At 54.9% G+C, this 19,510-nt stretch overlaps 1 protein-coding gene across 1 annotated transcript; it reads left to right on the top strand.

The window, feature by feature from the left end:
- Positions 1 to 4,151: 4,151 nt before the first annotated feature.
- LOC309583781 (uncharacterized protein) lies at positions 4,152 to 18,984 on the top strand. Its single transcript, XM_082299582.1, has 3 exons — positions 4,152 to 4,249; positions 16,929 to 17,012; positions 17,198 to 18,984. Exons 2-3 carry the CDS (start codon positions 16,991 to 16,993, stop codon positions 18,454 to 18,456), a joined length of 1,281 nt encoding a protein of 426 aa, XP_082155708.1. The 5' UTR covers positions 4,152 to 4,249; positions 16,929 to 16,990; the 3' UTR covers positions 18,457 to 18,984.
- The last annotated feature ends 526 nt before the right edge of the window (positions 18,985 to 19,510 follow it).

Below are 19,510 nucleotides of genomic sequence, written 5' to 3'. Positions count from 1 at the left end.
GAACATCTCAAGGGTTGTCTTTTTCCATTGTCAATGGGAGAAGGGAGGAAGGTGGGGGGAGGAGGAGAGTTCTGAAGGTGGTATAATTTTTTTTTCCTTCTTTTAGGTCTGTTAATAAACTTCTTTATATTCTTTCAAGTTTGGTGCCTGGTTTGCGTTTCTCCTCATTCTTATCTCACAGAAGATAAACAGTAATGAGTATTTTGGGCCAAACCACTACATGGTGGAACCACTTTTGTGGGTTCTGATGCTGCCCACCCATGCTCTGCACTGGTCCAGACTGGTGCTCCCAGTGCCACATGGGGCAGGGCCATGGGGACCCCTCCACAGCACAGCGTGGCTGCTTTGGGGCTGGCGGCACTTGCCCGGCGCTGGCCATGGGGCGTGTGCTGGCAGCTGGGCCGTACTGGTGGTACTGGTGGTGCTGGGAGCTCCCGTGTCTGGGGGCAGTGGGACTCAGGTGAATGTGGGTGTCTCAGGGGTGTGGTGGGGACGACGGGAAAATATTGAGAGAGGTGGGAAAAAGGGAGGAAGAGAGCAGAAAATGGGAGCTGGAATGCCCAGACCAGCAGTCCAGCCCAGGAGTCGCTGGCCTGACTGCCCCCAGCAAGTGGCTCGCACAACCCCTCACCCTGTCCCCAAAATCCCTTGGCATCCCACACCCATCTCTGTATTCCCCCTCCAAAATCTCCAGGCTCCTGCGGTGTGTCCAAAGGGGTCCAAGTCCCCATCTAGTGTGACCACAAGCCCCAAACTTTTTTCTCCACACAACAATCTTCCCTCTTTTTCCCTTCCCAGCTTCCCCCACGGCGGGTGGGAGCAGCCAAGAGCCCAGCGCTGCCCCAGCCCGACCGGCCCCGGCTCCATCCCTGCTCCTCCCGCGGGATGCGATGGATTTGGGGGGAGGGGGCTAAGGGTGGGCGCTGGGTCTGGGGGGAGGAGGAGCAGGGGTGGAGGAGGAGGGATGAAGGAGAAGGGGGAGAAGGGATGGAAGGAGGAGAAGTGGAGGAGGAGCGGGAGGAAGAGGAGGGATAGAGGAGGAGCGGGAGCAGGAACAGGAGGAGGAAGAGGAGGCAGCACGTGCGTCCATCGCTCCCCGTATCTGCAGCCCCCCTGCCCTGGGAGCATCACCCCCCCCGCATTCTGCAGGGGACCGTGAGGGGAAGCTTGCCCCAAGTATCTTGGGTGGTCCCTGGGAGGGATTTTTGGGGGGGTTCCCGCTGGTGGCTCACAGCAGAGCCCTGGCTGTGGGTGGGGGATGCAGGGTCTCCCCCCACGTGTGGGTTGGTCTCCCTGGGTCAGGCTCTGGTACCACATGGCGATCGCCCGGTGCCGGTGCGGCGTGAGAGGGACACCGGTTTCAGGGACACCGGGTTCGGGGACTGCCTGGGAGAGCCAGGTTTGGGGGAAGCCTGAGAGCCATGGAGTGGGAAGAGTGGAGAGGGGCAATCCTGGAGCTGGGGGACTCCTGGCAGCCTGAAGGGAGGGGGAAGATGGAGAGTGGGGGAACCAGGGACCCCTGGGATTCCCTGGACCCCTGATAGCCCAGAGAAGGTGGGAACCCCAGATATGGGGGAACCTCAAAATACACAGGACCCCCAGAAACCCAGAGAGAGGGAACTCCTGAGAGGTTATTTTTGCTCAGTCTTGGAGTTTTCTCTTTGAATTTGGATCTCTTGGGCTGAATCTTGATATTTTCTAAATTTTTGGGGTGAGAGAGGGAATCATGTTGTTTCTGAGCTTTATTGGTCTAAATGTTGGTGGTTTGGTTTTTTGAAGGGCAGAATTTTCCTATTGTGGAGGAGTTTTTCCTGTATATCAAGATTTTGGGAGTTTTGGGGCTGTGTCTCTGTGTTTAGGGCTTTTGTGGCTGGATCTTAATATTTTGAAGGGTTTTATGAACACAAATGCTTGGTGACTTCTAGAGATGGACTTGGGCTGGAGGAACCCTCAACCTAACACACTCACCCCTTGGTTTTGCCCTGAAAACAGGATTTGTCATTCCAAAGCTATGGCCAGATGGAGAAGGAGGCTGCGAGGAAGAGGAAGATGCCCCGGGACACCCAGGCAGGTGAGGAGGAAGTCACCGCCCCTTTCCCCCTCTCTCCTGCTCCATCTCCCAGCCCAGCATCGCCCCCGGCTGCAGGACAACCCCGCTGCCGACGCCGTCCTGCCGGGGACGGACTGGGGGGATCTCCTTGCCCTTCCCTGTGGCATGGAGGCAAATCCCATCCTCTCCTTCACTCTCCTTCCTCTCCTCGTTCTGTCCTTATTCCTTCCACTTTCCTTCCTCCTCTCCTTCTTCCCTGGTTTCTTCTTCTTGTTCCTTCCTCTCCTTTGACCTTTTCCTTTTCCCTTCTCCCTGTCCCTTCCTCTCCTTCTCCTTCCTGCCCCAGGCACTGAGCTGCAGATGGAGACCAGGGGGAACAAATGCCTGCGGCAGAACCTCGTGGAAGAGGCCGCTTTGAGCAGCTCCTCGGTGCAGGAATCCAGCGGGGAGGAAAAACTGAAGAGATCCACGAGGAGGGGCTGCAAACCCAGCCCAGGGAGCTGCGAGGAGGAAAGACCCCCCGTGAGACAGAAAGGCAGCCGGAGATCCAGCCACAGCTCAGAGCTGATGGAGAAGCCTCAGGGTGGAGAGAAGCCCCACAAGGGCTTGGAATGTGGAAGAGATTTGGAAATCCACGGGGATGCAGAGATACCCCGCAGCCCCTGGAGGAGCCCCCACCGGAGCAGGGGGATGCCTGAGGAGAGGCTGTGAGCCCGTGGGAGACCCGTGGACAGAGGGGCCCTGATGGAGCAGCCTGTCCTTGCAGGACTGACCCCAGGGCACAGTGACCCCCGGGGCTGCAGCAGTGTGAGGGGACTGCTGCCCGTGGGACGGACTCAGGCTGGAGAAGTTCCTGGAGAACTGTCTGGTGGGAGGGAGCCCAGAGTGCAGCAGGGGAACGACTCCTGTCCCTGAGCAGCGGGAGAAGGCACCGGGGATGAACTGAGCATGGCCCCCATTCCCTGTGTCCTGCACTGCCGGGGTGGGAGGTGGAGCTGGAAGGAGGGAGGGGTGGGAGGAAGAAGTTTTGAAGGGCCTTCTTTTAATTCTCCTTATCCTGCTCTGAGTTTGTTAGCGATAAATTCAATTCATATCTCCAGTTTCAAGCCTGTTCTACCTGTGACAGTGTTTGATAAGGGAAATCTGTTGGTCCTCAGCTCAGCTCATGAGCCCTCGGTTAAATTTTCTGTCCCCTCTCCGGCTGTGGAGGGCAGGGAGAGAGCGGCTGTGGTGGGTGCCTGGCATCGGGCCAGCGTCCCCCCACTCCAACGGGACATGTTCCTCTGTGGCCCTGGGCTATGGTGCCACGGTTGCTGTTGCTTTTGTCTTCCTTATGATTTTATCTTTTGCATTAAACGCTTGTGAAGTGCCCCCGCTGTCCCTTGTGCCCCCTGAACACCGACAGCCCCGGCCCTTGCCCTGCTCCCCCTCCCACGTTCCATCCCGGCTGGCGGAGCCTTGGAGCTGCCGTGGGGCTGCCCCGGGGGCTGCGCCCCGAGCCGGGGCCCCTTCCCAGTGCTCCCAGTCTGCCCATCCAGCCTGGAGCAGCCAGCGAGGGCTTCAGCTGGGGCGGCAGAGAGGCGCTCCTGGGGGGTCCCACTTCTGCTTGGCTTGGGTTGTTCTTCCCAAGCTGGGGAAAAATGACTTTTCTGAAATTTTCTGCCACAAATCTCTCCCCTCGTGCACGCAGCCAAAGGGGTTTGGGGCGGTTTTCCCTTTCTCGGGGAAATCAAAGCCATGCACTGATGCTCCGAATTAGGGGCGGGAGTAGCGAGGCTGCAGGGCTTCCCAAGGAGCCGGTGCCACCCCACACGCAGGGCTGGGCAGGTCGGGCCGGGAGCAGCGGAGAGCTTTGTTTCTCTTCTCAGCTGAACGGCGGCTCGGGCCGGGCCCGTTCCAGGGCTGTTCCTCAGCTGCGGCTTTCCCCTCACGCAGCCCGGGGGGCGCTGGGAGCGCGGGGCGGGGCTGGGCCGTGTGCAGAGCCCGCCCCTCGCTCCGATTGGGCGCTGCTGCCGTCAGTCGTGGTTCTGGCGCGCTGATTGGTCGGAGCGGGGAGCAGCCCGGGCCCGGAGCCGCCGGCAGGGCGGCCGTGGCGCAGCAGAGGCGCCGTTGGCGGAGCGTCGGTGCGGGTCCGGGAGCGGCGGCGGCGGCCGGAGCCCGCTGAGGCGGCGGCGGAGCTCGGAGGCGGCCCCAGCGCAGGTGGGAGCCGCGCTCGGTTCTGGCGGGGCTCGGGGCTGGCTGCGGGCGGAGGGGGCGGCAGGGGGCTGTGGCGGGTTCGTTGTGCCGTGTGGGCGCCGTGTTGGCCCTGGCGTGAGGGCGCTGCGGGAGCGGCTGCCCGCGGTCTCCTTCCCGCTGCTGCCTCGGCAGGAGCCGGTGCCGGAGCAGCGCCGGCTCGTCCCGGCTGCTGTGGGTAGGACAGAGGTGGCTGCCCCGTGGCCGGGAGTATGCGGGAAAGTTCCCGTGGCCAGAGGTTTGTGTGCCCAGAGGAGCCGGAGGAGTCCTGTAAAAGTAACTATTCCTGGGCAAAGGGAGAGGCCACGGGGCATTTCCCGTGGGGTCTGTCCAAGTGTTGGAGGACGCAGCCTCCTTTTTGTCCCGATTTGCCCGGCCGCATCTCCGTGTCCTTTTCCCCAGTGGCTGAGGTCCTTGGAAGGTACAGACTTCCCGATCCGCCTGCTGCATGTGCCCCTTAATGTGCACCCCCACTTTGTATAACATCCGCTATTCATGGCTCTGTGAAGGCTTTGTTCTTCTTCGGGAAGTTCAGGAATTTAGCAGGACCTTGGCTGAGCAGCAGTTCGTGTCAATTAGTAACATTTTCTAAAACTGATGTTTTCTCCGGTGACTTCCTTATCTCCAAGTCCCTGGCCCTATCTTCAATGGGATTCACACCATCTGTTTGTACAGACACGTTCATTTTTTTCCTTTTAATTCCCCACTTCTTATTATCTCAGTACTTCTCTTTACAAACTTTAAAAATGCCTTAATCTGTTCTTCCTGGGCCTTCTTTGGTTTTGGGATTATTCTCAGTGACCTCATTCTGTGTCCTTCTGTAGCCGTTTCTGGGTCAGAAGGCCTGGCTGCCACCTGCATGCCCTTGATCCCCTGCTGAATGAGCTGCACTGAGCAAGGTGTGGTGCATGGTAAAAAGATGAGCGTTGCTGCAGCACCTGAGAGGAGAAACAGCATTGGTTTAGCGCATGGTCTGCCAGGGAACCACGAAAACGTGTCCCATTCCCATCCTTTCCACATTTGAACAGGGATATGAGCTGCTTTCTTATTTTGTTTGTTCTCTGTTTCCCCACTTTTCCTTGGCCATCTCTTTGCCAAGAGCACTTTGAGTCATTTAATTTTCCACAGCCTCCTGGTCCTTCTGCTGGAAGAGAATCTGATGCCATCCCAGGGTGAAATGTGGCGTTGCTCATGGGAGTGGATTGGTGGGTGAGAAGGTCAGGAGCTGGAGCTGTGTGCTTGGTTATGATTTGGAGGACAGCTTGTGATCTAATGATGCATTGAAATGATCAGTGGGTTCTCTGGCACCTGGTATGAATTCGTTCGGGTTCCCAGGGGCTGCTCCATGGTGTTGTAGGATTTGTTCTGGTGGCCGTTCATCTTTTCCCCATTTTTGGGCGCTCCCAGACATGCCAGGGATGCATCAATTGACCGCTTTTCTCTGATTAAATCATCACATCCTGGGATTCCCAAGTGATTTCGCTGAACTTGTGGCAGCAAAAGCAGCCCAGTGGTCAAACCCGCCCTGTATAACACAGATAGTGCCAGCAGATGTTGGAGTGGGGAGAGGGATGATTCCCCCCCGCTTTTGTGAGTGAAGTTCTCCCAACATTCTCCGTTTGCTGTTTTCCTTTGCAGCTTCAGGGATTTCTGTTGCAGGGTCAGAGATGCTCAGTGTGGGCTCTGCCTTTAGCGATGCAAATTCCGTCTGTGCAGGGAGGCAGAGCTTGGGGTGAGGGGCAGAGGGAATCAGCCCAATTCCTGTGGCAGGCAAGGAGAGCCTGGGACATTGTGCACACTTCCCCCAGCAGAGTTAATTTGCATTTCTAAAGCTCCTCTGCTGGCTGCCTGGAAGGAAGCTTCTCTTCCAGGGCAGCCATCAGGTGACTCACAAGTGGCCCCCCCAAAAGCAGCTTTCTTTTTTTCTTTAGTATTTTTTAACTGTTTATGAGGAAAAGGGTCAGTTTTAAAGCTCTTCCAGTTTTGCAAAATGCAACCTACAGGTGAACATCGAAAAACTCATTCCAAAATTCTGCCATCACTAACAGACACACATACGCATAGACGAAAAATGCCCCAAAGCAATAAAGATTTTTGCTACTTCTCCTCGGACTAAAAATTGACTCTCACACCTTTGGCCCAAACCCAACTGACAATATCAAAGTAGGATTATTAAGAAAAAACATTCTAATGGTGTCATCTTGTCACAGAAACTGCAGGAAGAACAAAAACTCTCCAACGACCTTTTTAGTGTTAGAGGATCAAGGCATTACTTTATTCTGGCCAGGATGTGCAACAGAAACCATTTCATGCACACATAGCCCGGGTGTGCAGAGAAAATCATTCCAAGGCACACGAGTTTTACTCAATTTTTCCTCAACTTTATGCAGTCTAAACCCATAGAAATCCATAGGTTTAATGTTCATTGGTTCCACGTTGGGTAGTTCTTAGTATTTGGTTTCCTATTGGCCCCGGATTGCTTGGCCTCTGATGTTAATTAGGTCCACACTTCTTGATTTTTTCTCGGCCTTTTCCAGAGCAGGGGTCTCCAGCTGTGCCGGGGGCAGTGTCTGGGGTAGCTGTTCCTTGATGTTTGCTGATGGGCGTTGATGTTTTGTTGATGGGCGTTATCTTTTGGGTATCTTTTGGGCTATTCCCAGTCTGTTGAGATGTTAAGCTCATCTCTGTTGAGTGGTGTAACATCCCTTAACAAACACTTTCAAATTCCTTTCCCCAAGGCAGAGGCAAACGAAGCCTGAGTAGCGAAATAAAATTTTAAAACAATTCTGAACTTAGTATATTTTCCAGCAATCGAATCCCGCCCAGCCCAGAGTGTGAGTGTAACTGAGAGCCAGAGTGGAATTCTCCCGCTGTCTCGCAGCACCTGTGGCGAGTGCAGGCACAGAAAGCTCTGAAGCTCGCCCGGTGCCAGCGAGGATTGGTCCCCAGTGCCTGGAGATGCCAGAGGAGGTGCTCAGCCAGACTATTTCGGGTTCGGGAACGGGGCAGGAGGACGAGGAGGGGGAGGTGGGATTGGGACGGGGCGGGAGGAGGAAAAGGAGCAAGAGGAGGGAGGAAGAGGCGGAGCGGCAGCGGGAAGCTGGAAGAGAGGAGGAGAGGCGGAATCACGCGGCTCCAGCGCTCGCTGAACTCGCAGCCCCCCGGGCCCATCGCCCCCCATCCCGCAGGTGGCGCTCGGGGGGACATGGGGGGTCCCCGGGAGGTGTTTGTGGGGGTCCCGGTGGCGGTGCCGGCAGAGCCCCGGCGGGGGCGGGGGGATGCGGGTCCCCCCGCGGTGGGGGTTGGGCTTCCCGGGCCGGGCCCTCCGAGCTCTGCCGGGGCCCCGTGGGGAGCGCGCGGGGTCGGCGGGGGCGGGGGGACACCGGTTTGGGGAGCCCCGGGAGCCCCGGCTTCCGTAAGCGGGACCCCAGAGAGAGGAGAGCCCCAGGAGCCCAAAGCGGGGAGCCCGAGAGGGGGGAGCCCTGGGATGGGCGGGACCCCGGCGGGGGGGTCTGGGGGCTGCAGGGGCGGCATGGCCGGGAAAGGGGCTCAGGGGTCCCGGGGCCCGGAGGTGGCTGCTCCCAGTAGGAGCCCAGTCAGTCCCAGTATGATCGTGGTCACTTCCCCTCCCTCCCTGCATGGTCCCTGTTGCTCCCAGTAGGAGCCCAGGCAGTCCCAGTCATTCCCTATTGTGATACCATTTTCCCCCAGCACGCTCCCAGTTGCTTCCAGTTCCTCCTCCAGCTTTTGTCCAGTGTGTTCCCAGTTCTCCCAGTTGCCCCTAGTATAGTCCCAGTCATTCCCAGTATGATGCCAATCTTTTCCAGCAAGGCCCCAGTCACTTACACTTGCCCCAGTTGCCCCCAGCTTGGTCCCAGTTCCCCCCAGCACATTCCCAGTTGCTCCCAGTTTGTTCCCAGTCCCCACTCAAATGGTCTCAGGCACTCCCAGTATATCCCAGTTATTCTGAACATTCTTGTAGTCATTCCCAGGCACTCCAAGTTACCTCAGCATGGTTCAGTTGCCCCCAGTATTATCCTAGTCACTCCCAGTACATCCCAGTTGTCACCAGCATGCACCCTGTCATTCCCAGTTGTTCCCAGTTCCTCCCAGTGTGTGCACAGGTGGCTCCCAGCATGGGCCTGGCAGCTCCCAGTAACCCCCAGTCAGGGTCCAATCACACCCACCATTATCCCAGTGTGATTGTAGCCACTCCCAGTATGATCCCAGTCACTCCCAGTACGATGCCAGTGGTCCCCAGTGTGATCCCAGTCACTCCCTGTCAATGGCAGCATGACCCCAGGAGCCTCCAGTATGATCCCTGTGACTCCCTGTCTCTCCCAGTATATCCCAGTCACCCTTAGCATGCTCCCAGTCACTCCCGCCTCCTCCCAGTTGCTTTGAGCATGATTCCAGTTGCTCACAGCCACTCCCAGTCAATGCCAGTATGATTCCAGTCACCCTCAGTGCGATCCCAGTCTCACCCAGGATGGATCCAGCTGCTCCCACTGTGGTCCCAGTATGAACCCAGTTGCCTCCAGAACAGTTCCAGTTGTTCCCAGTTCCTCCCAGTATGATCCCGTTTGCCCCTAGGATAGTCCCAGTCCCTCTCAGCATGGTCCCAGTCACACCCAGTTGCCCCCAGTGTAGATCCAGTCACTCCCAGTGTCCCCCAGCGTGGTCCCAGAGTTTGCCAGCATGGTCCCAGCTGTTTCCAGCGTTGTTTCCAGTCACTCCAGTATGGTTACAGACAGAGCCAGTATATCCCAGTTGCCCTCAGCATACTCCTAGTCATTCCCAGGCACTCCCAGTTGCCCCAGTAAGGTTCTCAGAATGATCCCAGTCTTTCCCAGTTTCTCCCAGTTACCTCCAGGATGATCACAGTTTCTGTCAGTGTCCCAAAGTGTGGTCCCAGCTGCTCCCAGTATGGTCCCAATTGTGGTCTCAGTCCCCTCAGCATGGTTCCAGTACTTTCTAGTTGATCCCGTCTGCTCCCAATGTGTCCCCATTTTCCTCCCAACATGGGCCCAGTAGCTCCCAGTAACCCCCAGTCAGGTTCCATTCATACCCATTGTAATCCCAGTGGCTCCCAGCATGATCCAATAGGACCCGGAGTCACTCCCAGTATGGTTCCAGTCACTTCCAGGATGATCCCAGTCACCCCCAGTACGATGCCAGTTTTCCCAAACTCCCTCTCAACCCCATTATGATCCCAGTAGCCTCCAGTATGATCCCAGTCACTTCCTGCCACTTCCAGTATGACCCCAGTTGCACCCAGTCATCCCCAGTATGATCGCAGTCATTCCCAGATACTCCCAGTATTATTCCAGTCATGCCCAGAGTGACTCCCTGTCACTCCCAGTCTGGGCCCAGTTTCTCCCAGTCACTTCCAGCATGGTTCCAGTCACGGCCAGCACCTTTCCAGTCAGTCCCAGTCTGGTTCCAGTAGGATCCCAGTCACTCTCAGATATTGCCAGTAATATTGCAGTCACTCCCAGTATGATCCCAGTCAGTTCCAGTAGGATCCCAGTTTGACCCCAGCATGGGCACAGCTGCTCCCATTATCATCCAGTGTGATCCCAGTTGCTCCGTGTCAATGCCAGCATGACCCCAGGAGCCTCCTTCCAGTTCCAGTTGCTCCCACTTACCCCCACTGTGGTTTCAGTCTCTCCCAGTGCATCCCAGTTGCTCCCAGCATGTTCCCAGTCACTCCCAGTTTCCCTGAGTTGCTTCCAGTGTGATCCCAGTGTCTCACAGCCACTCCCAGTCACCCTCAGTGCAGTGCCAGTTGCAGCGGTACCTTCCTGAGCTAGCACATTGTCCTGGTACAGAGCAAACTGCTGCCTGCCCCGAGCGAGGACAGGTGGAGTCCCATCCTGGCCCAGGGAGGTGGGCGAACCACCGGCACGGGTTCGCCCCGGCTCCCGATGGCTGATGTGTGCAAAGGAGGTAGGATAAAACGGAGGGCCTCTCGTGGGAGAAGGAGGTTTATTGCAGGGTGAGAACCCACGAGGAGAGACCACCAGGTGGCTCGCTGAGCTATTTTTGTACCCCGACAAACAGGCGTGGAAAACACACAGTAACTAATGATACCTTGTCGCGACGGAGAGAAGACCCGGATGCTCAATGTGAGTGATCAGCAAGCTTCCGTTTATTGATCATTCGTGTATTACATATATAGCGTGGTTAATGAGGCTTATGCATATTCCAAAAGGCGCAAGCTGAGTGGTCCACGGCATTGCTGCAGACTCCTCCCTCTAGTTCCTCCTTTGTGGTCAGAAAGTTCCTCTTTTCTCATGCCTGAGTTCCTCTTTTCCCATGCCTCCCCGACCACAAGCTTTCTATTGTTAACTGCAGTGCTCCCCAAGGCCAGCATGTCCTTGCTGTATCAGCAGAAGGCCCTATGCAGCTGCAGAGGGTCTATGTGTCCTTTGTCACGTAGCTCAGCTATTACACAAGATGAGTGCCGTATTCTGCAAGATCTTGCTCTGTGAGCTGCAAAGGGTCTACGTGCCCCTTGTCACGTAGCCAGTTCTCCACAATACCTCAGCTAGGGGGTGTTACTGGGGCGGGGAGAGGGGGCTACGGCAATTGGGAACAGGGGTGGGTGGGGAGGAGCAACAGAGACCAATCAGCTGCCGAATAACTCAGAGAAGAGCCTAGATCCCTCTGGGAAAGCAGCCGGATATGGGGAAGGGAGATACACAGCTGAAAGGTAAGGCACGGATTTATGTATTTTTCGCAGCCTTATGAATACTCAAGGCTTTTGGGGCTGGCTCTGGGGTTGGTCATGGTTCACTGCAACATCTCCCCCTTTTTTATTATTTCGAAGCAAATGGAGGTAGGTGTGGGAAGTTAGGGAGTAGGGGAAAAGGGAAAACATTCAGGGAAAGGGAACAGCAGGAAGAGGGCCGCAAGTTCTTCCTCAGATGGCATCTGGTGTGGGCACCTCTTCCAGGTGGTGGCTTTGGGGTCGTCGCTGTTCAGTGAGGTCAGGTGCAGTTTGACGAACTTTGCCAGCACCCACTTTGGTCCAGCTGGGGTCAACACGGCGGCATATCCCCTCCCCCAAGCTAGTAACTTGAACGGGCCCTCAACTTTGTGAGTCTCAGGGTCTTTGACCAGCACGGATGGATTTTCTTTTAGTTTACTTGTGGTCCAATTTTTAATGTGCCATAATACGGGGGGGGGGCGGGCTCTTTGAAGGAACAATTTAAAAAGTTAATGGTGAAGAGAGCCCTTCAGAGTCTCTCAATGGGCGAATTAGTCTCTGCTCCTCCTCACTGCTGGGCAAGGACTCTTTTGAGCGTCTGATGGGTATGCTCAACTGTAGATTGGCCCGTGGGAGAATAAGGGATACCAGTAGTGTGCTTAATTCCCCACGTGTCGAAGAACTGGTGGAGGTTCTTCGAGACGTATGCTGGTCTGTTGTCTGTCTTGATTTCTGCTGGCACCCCCAGAGTGGCGAATGCCAACAGAAAGTGTTTGATGACATCTTTTGCCTTCTCCCCACAATGAGAAGAGGCAAAAACTGCTCTTGAGAAGGTGTCTACTGAGATGTGGACATACTTAGACCTCCTGAATTCGGGGATGTGAGTCACGTCGGTCTGCCACAGCTGGCAGCTATTGAGACCACGTGGACACACACCAGACCCTAGCGATGGGATCTGATATTTCTGACAGTCAGGACAAGTCGCCACAATGGCCTTAGCTCGGTTGTGCGAGAGATGGAACATGCGGACCAAAGCCGGGAAGTTTTGATGGTAGAATCGATGGCTCAACTTAGCTTGTTGGAACATTCCCGGTAGTGATGCCAGTTGTACTGGGGCTGCCAAGGCGTCAGCATTCTGGTTCCCTTCAACAATAGGTCGGTGTGCAACCTCACGTGCATGACATAATAGGGTTGCTCTCAGTGGGACAGCAAAAAGACGAGCTGCGAGAGCACGTGATATAATTTAGGATTTGAAACTTCTTTGAGCATTGAGTGCTCTGCTCTCTCTACCACTCCAGCCACATCGGCTGAATCAGTGACAATGTTTATTGGTTCCTTTTGGAATCGCTCAAAGGCTCTGACTACTGTGGCTAACTCTGCAATTGAAGGAGATCCCTCAACTACTTCAATGTCTTTTTCCCACTCAGATGTTTGGGGGTTCCTCCAAGTCAGAACAGATCTGTGAGAAGCCCCTGACCCATCTTTGAAAACTGTCAGGGCTCAAAGCGATTTGTTGCTTCAAAACAATTTTGGGACTAATTTGAAATTCACATTAAACAATTGGTGTGGCAGATGGTGGCTAGAGAGTTTCCCTGAGTAACTATCTAGGGCAAACTGCAGGCACTCGCTGCTCTGTAGAGCAAAATCAACATCATCTAATTTGAATGGCATGTAAATGCACGAGAATTTGCACCCTGCGAGAACGCAGAGGCGAGAGCTGGCCTTCCTTATCAGTAGCTCCATCAATTCTTGTGGTGTGGTAATGCTTTTGGACGGCCGGTGAGGCAAGAACACCCACTCTGTGATTAAGAGGGGGTCCTTGATCCTCTCGTCCCACTGAAAAGTAAGGCCTTGCAAGTGTGGTAGCTGGCCCATAATTATGAATTTGAACTGCAGGCCTGGTTCCATCCAGTGTGCCTGCTTGGTGGAAAGAGCTTTCTGGACCTTACCAATGGCCTCCTGCGCCTCTGGGGTTAGGGATCGGGGAGAGTCCAACGCACCATCGCCTCGCAGCAGGTTAAAGAGGGGGCTGAGGCTTTCTGTGGAGATCCCTAACAGGGGCCAGACCCAGTTCACTGTACCACACAGTTGCTGCAGGTCGCGAAGGGTCCGGGGCTCGTCAGCTATGGCAAGCTGTTGGGGAGCGATGGTTGTCTCACGGATCCGGAGGCCAAGGTAGGTCAGGGGGCACAAGCGCTGGACCTTGTCAGGATGGACTACAAAACCTGCAGCTTCAATTGCTCAGATTGTTAGATCTAGGGTTAGGTCTAAGCATGTTTCGTCTGGGGCACATGCAAGGACGTCATCCATGTAATGGAGGATGATTGCCTCTGGAGCCTGTTTCTGGACAGGGGACAGGACCCGCACAACATACCAATGGCAAATGCTGGGGCTGTTTTTCATGCCCTGAGGCAGCACTGTCCAGTGATATCTGCACATGGGGACTTGCCGATTAACAGACGGCACTGAGAAGGCAAATCTAGGAGCATTGCTGGGGTGCAGAGATATGTGTGTACTAGTTTGAAAACAAACTAGTGGGAGACACCAAGTCAGAATAACAATTTAATAGGGAAATAAAAAGAGGGGGGGGAAAAAAAAATAAAGGCAGATAACACTGGGTTAAACTGACAGTCAGGATACAACCAGACACCCTGTTAATCAGGGTGGTGGTAGCAGTGCAGTAGAATGGTGGCTGCAGTCCTCCTGAAGTGGTGATCCTGTAGAAAGAGGGTCTGCTCTTCCTCAGAAGGTCCAGTGGTGGCTCTGTAGCTCCTGTCCTCTGGAAATCCAGTGGAAAGGTTGTCTCTGGTGTTCAGAATCTCAAATTATATCCAGGATGGAATGCTTGGTTCCTCCCTCTGGGTGGAGCATCTTACAATGGGGTAATGGGTCATGAGGCCAAGTGTTGATTAGGCTCATTAACAGAAAGATAGTCTGGGGGGAGGAGGCAAGGAAACACTGCCCCACCTGATTTCAACGGCTCATGAGGATGGTAATAGAATATACTGCAACCCAGGACAATGTGGAAGAAGCAGTCTTTGATGTCTATGACAGCTAGCTTCCACATACGAGGGAGCATTGACAGTGAGGGCATGCATGGTTGCAGGGGTCCCATATCCTCCATTAATTTTACACAGATCATGTAAAAGCCTCCGCCCGTTTTGTTTCAGTTTTGGGCAAATGAACACGGGGGAATTCCAAGGGCTATTAGTTGGGACTGTGTGGCCCTTGGCAAGTTGCTTTTCCACAAGGGACTCGAGAGCGTGAAGTTTCTCGATGGATACTGGCCACTGTTCCTCCCATACGGGCATGTTAGGTAGCCAATTACTGCGTGGGTGGTCGCACTCAACAGTGGCCCGCCCTAAAAACCCTGGGCTGCTGGAACGACAGCTCGAGTTCCCCACTGGGACAAGGTATCTCCACCCCACAGGGTAAACTCTGCGTCAATAACAAAAGGCCGGATGGTAGGCAAATTTCCTTCCGGGCCTTGGATGGTCACATTTTGGGTGCTCCTTAAAGCTGTAGCTTTACCCCCAATCCCAGCAGTGTTCCCAGCCACTTCAAGTGGGTTCAAGTTCCCATGCCTGGGGCAACTCTCTGCAAGAGATCACAGTGATGTCTGCCCCCGTATTCACCATACATGGCATGCGAACTCGCTCACCCCCTTGGCTCAACTCACACTCAAGGGTTGGCCAGTTGGGTCCCATCACTTCTGCCCAGAACGCTTGTGCCTCTTGCTGGTTTGTTAGGCAACCTTTCGGGATGACTCGTCCTTGTGCGATCGTAGCACCTTCTGGAATAAAAAGAGGAGCATGATGACACTCAACCAGGAACACAAGCACAGCCCCCCACCATTGGTGGTAAGGATGGATGGGAAGACTTGAACTCCCGGGTGCTCCAGTGCTGCAAGTCCTGTAATAAACATGTCTGACTCCAGCGGGATGGGTATTGCCGCTTGGGCCAGAGCAAGTCTATCACCAGTTTGTTTAACGAGGAGGCTGGAGGTCAGGGTGATGGGCACTGTCTTCCCCAGCTTCCAGGTGTAAAACTGAACTGCTGCATCAACTAGCTCAGCTTCTGTCCAGTCCTGTAAATTGTCCTTTTTTGATGGTACAGCAGCTCCATTTACGTCCTCACGCGGAGCTGTATCGCGCTGCTTGCTCAGTTTCCCAAGGGTGGTGCTTGGGTGTTTGGTCAGTGGCTGCAGCAACATCCCTGCCCCAGGTGGCCCGAACCTGGAATGAAAGGCTCAGGCACAGGTGTTACTGCCCGGGGTTCTTTGCATCCCTTTGCCCAGTGCCCCAGCTTCCCACAGCGATGACACCTGCTCTGGGATGGAGGCTTCCCTCATTGACTCACCACCCCCACTACCCCTCTGCTTTTATTATTTTGAATTTCGGAGGTGATTGACACCAACTTCACACAGGTTTCTACCATGAGATCTAAGGTGGGAGGAGGATCTAAAGGTAGGGCTCTTGAGAACTGCCTTGCAGGCTTCGTTTGTGTTACAGTGGGCCAACTCCGTCAGCAGCTGCTGTTGGAATTCACGCCCCTCTGTCTGTGAGCGAACGGCCTGTGTGAGGTGCTCTACAAACTCTACAAAGGGTTCTGATCGCCCTTGCAGGACTTGGGTGAAGTGGGTTTTCGGGGCAGCAGTGCTGGGAGTAAGGGACAGAGCTCTCTGAGCAGCCTGCTTGAGGTCTTGCAGGACTGATTCATTAGCAGCCTGATCTTGGGGCTTAGTCCAATCCTTTTCCCTGCAAAGGTGGTCTAAAGTAAGCACTGCAAGTTGGGCATTGCTTTGGTAGGAAGCAAGAAGATCTCGCAGTGCCTTTTTCCACGTTCTTTCCCAGAGAAGATATTCAGTTTGGCGTGCACTGCGGGTGGCTCCAGACGGGGGTGGAATATACTCGCAGTTCTTTTTCTTCTTTTGTTTTACACCGGTGAGGGGAGGATACGAGCCATGGGAAATAAACTGTTGCATGCTCAGCAGAGTTTTTATGTCTCGGTGGTGGGTATTCTTCTAAGTTATGATTTAAGTTTTCTAAGGGACTTCCAAAGCGCTTTATAAGGTGGATCTCATACTACTTCCCTGCCGCTGCTGCTGAACATGTGCAGGACACTGGATTTTGGGCACGTGTTGTGCAATGGCTCAGGGAAGCAGCTGCCACGGGAGAAAAAGCAGTCTACCGGTACATGTCCCTATGTGCAGCTATTATAAATGCACTTAAGAAGCCCTGGGTGGAAGAGGAGGGACAAAAGAGGATCAAGAAAAGGAGAAGAAAGCACAAGGTTGAGCACTCCCTGAATTCACAGCCCCCCACCCGTGGGATCATTGCCCCCCATCCCACAGGTGGCCGAGGAGGGGGAGCCTGGCCCAGAAATCCTGGGTTGGGGTTTTTTTTGCAGGATGTTTGGAGAATGAAGAACTCCAAAACTGAGTGGAAAATGCCCCTTGTGGGGGACATTGGGGGGTCCCAGTGGTGGCTGCTGGCAGAGGCATTCTGGAGGAGCAGAGCCCTGTGACCCCCAGGACCCGAAAGTGGGGAGCCCAGAGAGGGGGGAGCGCCGTGATTTGCGGGACCCTCAACAGCCTGGAGAGGGGCAGGAGGGACTCCTTGGAGCCCATCACCTCCAGCATTCCTAAGTGGGGAGACAGAAGAAGGGGGAGCATTTCAGATTCCTGGGACTCCCAGCAGCCTGGGGAGGGCGGGGACCAAGTAGAGAGGGGGACCCCCAATTCAAGCGTGACCCCCAGCAGCTGGGACAGGGGGAACCCCAAACACCAAACGGGAGGGACCAGAGACAGGGAACTCCTGGGAGGCATTTTCAGAGTAGATTTTTTTGGACACAGGATGCCTGGTGTCTTCTAGAGATGGACTTGGGCAGAGGGACCTTCAAACTCAAGGTGCTCATCCCTTGTTTTCCCCCCAGACCAGGATTTCCCATTCCCAAACCTTGGCCAGATATAGGAGGAGGCTGCGAGGAAGAGGAAGATGCCCCGGGACCCCCAGGCAGGTGAGGAGGAAGTCAGTGCCCCTTTCCCCCTCTCTCCTGCTCCATCTCCCAGCCCAGCATCGCCCCTGGCTGCAGGACAACCCTGCTGCCAACACCGTCCTGCCGGGGATGGACTGGGGGGATCTCCTTGCCCTTCCCTGTGGCATGGAGGCAAATCCCATCCTCTCCTTGTCCTTCCTCCCCAGACAAGGAGCTGAGGACGGAGCCCAGGGAGGACAAATCCCCACAGCAGAACCTGGTGGAAGAGGCCGTTCTGAGCGGCTCCATGGCACAGGAATCCAGTGGGGAGGAAAATGCCCGGAGATCCTGCAGGAGGAGGGGCTGCAAACACAGCCCAGGGTGCTCTGAGGAGGAAAGACCAACCCTGTGCCGGGAAGGTGGCCGGAGATCGAGCCAGAGCTCAGACCTGGTGGTCTATGAGCGGCTTCACACTGGGGAGAAGCCCTACAAGTGTGGGGAATGCCAGAAGAGCTTCAGACAGAGCTCCAACCTCATCCGCCACCAGATGATCCACACTGGGGAACGGCCCTATGAGTGTAGGGAATGTGGGAAGAGCTTCAGACAAAGCTCCAACCTGATCCGCCACCAGATGATCCACACTGGGGAACGGCCCTACGAGTGTGGGGAATGTGGGAAGAGCTTCAGCCAGAGCTCCACCCTGCTCCGCCACCAGATGATCCACACTGGGGAACGGCCCTATGAGTGTGGGGAATGTGGGAAGAACTTCGGAGAGAGCTCCACCCTGCTCCGCCACCAGATGATCCACACCGGAGAGAGGCCCTATGAGTGTTCCAAGTGTGGGAAGAGGTTTCAGACCAGTTCCAGTCTCCTCCTGCACCAGCGGATTCACACAGAGGAGAGGCCCTTCCGCTGCCCCGACTGCGAGAAGGGCTTCACACAAAACTCCCACCTTGTCAGACACCGGCGCATCCACACTGGGGAGAGGCCCTACAAGTGTGAGGAATGTGGGAAGAGCTTCAGCCGGAGCTCCCACCTAATCCGCCACCAGATGATCCACACTGGGGAACGCCCCTACGAGTGTGAGGAATGTGGGAAGAGCTTCAGCCAGAGCATCAACCTGATCTTCCACCAGAACATCCACACTGGGGAAAGGCCATACAAGTGCTTGGAATGTGGGAAGAGCTTCAGACAGCGCAGCAACCTGACTGTCCATAAAAAGATCCACACTGGGGAGAAGCCCTATGAGTGTTCCGAGTGTGGGAAGAGGTTTCAGACCCCCTCCAGTCTCTTTCTGCACCACCAGATTCACACAGAGGAGAGGCCCTTCTGCTGCCCCGACTGTGGGAAGGGCTTCAAGCAAAACTCCAGCCTCATCATCCATCGGCGCATCCACACCAAGGAGAAGCCCTACAAGTGTGAGGAATGTGGGAAGAGCTTCACCCACTCCTCTACCTTGACCAGACACCAACGGAGGCACCAGTAAGGGAAGCCCTGCAAGTGCCCCGACTGTGGGAAGAGCTTCATGCCCTGCTCCAACCCCATCCCCCTTTGGAGGAGCCACACTGGGAAAAGCCCTGGTGGCCCACATTCCCTGTGATCCATATTGGGAAGACCTCTGGCTGGTTATCCTTTTACTTTGGCCCTAATTGTCTTCTGATTCATCTTCATCACTTAAAAACACCCAAAATAGGACTAAAAACAAAGAAATTGATCACAGATGTTTGAAGTCCCACCATTTCACAGGAATTTGAGGGGGAATTTAGGGTTTGGGGACATATTCTGGAGTATTTGTGGGTTCTTGGGGGATTTTGGGCAGTGTTCTCCATCTCTTTGCACTCCAAAAGCCAAGAGGGATCACCTCAAAACGACTCAATCCCACTGAAAACAACTCAATCCTACCCCAAAAGGGCTCAATCCCACCTCAAAATGGCTTAAGGTTCCCACCTCAAAAAAACTCAGTCCCATGCCAAAATTACTCGATTCTACAGCCTCCAGGGTGAGATGGGGTTGAAAGGAGACTGGGATCCAGATTTGGAGGGGTGGGATGGGGATTGTGTAGGGCTAGCTCTGTGGGTTGTGTTTTGATAGTAAATAAAACTTTCAGAATGACTGACTTCTGTCCCATTCATTTTCAGTCCGTTGCAGTTCTGTTTTCAGAGTGCCACCTTCTCAGCTGACTGTGTTTGTGTCCTCCTTTCTCTTCTGCCTTTCTTTGCCCGCTCTGTTTCTCTCACAGTGTCTCTCTTTAGCCAGGGCAGCTCCCAGCCAAAGACCCTCCCCTGATTTTGTTCCCAATCCATGAGCTACAACAACCATGGGTGAAGTTACGATGGCTGGCAGTGAAATGTCACTGTAAGATCTTGCTCCGCTTGGCTTTCAACTCCTTCTCAAGAGCTTTGCCTTCAAGGGCAGGAACATCTTTTCCTTGCTGGAACCTGGAACTCCAGACCCTTGGAGTGTGTGCCACGGATCCCAGAGGGGCATTCCTGAGGTTCCCAGGTTGCTGGTTCTGCTGTGCCTCCCGCAGGCAGGTGACA

This window comes from Coloeus monedula (genome assembly GCF_965178545.1).
Source record: "Coloeus monedula genome assembly, chromosome: 33".
Classification (NCBI taxonomy): domain Eukaryota; kingdom Metazoa; phylum Chordata; class Aves; order Passeriformes; family Corvidae; genus Coloeus; species Coloeus monedula.
Note: the sequence above shows the minus strand (reverse complement) of the source record. Positions and strands in the feature narration are given on the sequence as shown.

Coding starts and splice junctions, on each gene's coding strand:
- LOC309583781 (XM_082299582.1), top strand. CDS start 16,991: ATGCCCCGGGACCCCCAGGCAG. Junction 17,013..17,197: donor GCCCCGGGACCCCCAGGCAG/GTGAGGAGGAAG, acceptor CTTCCTCCCCAG/ACAAGGAGCTGAGGACGGAG.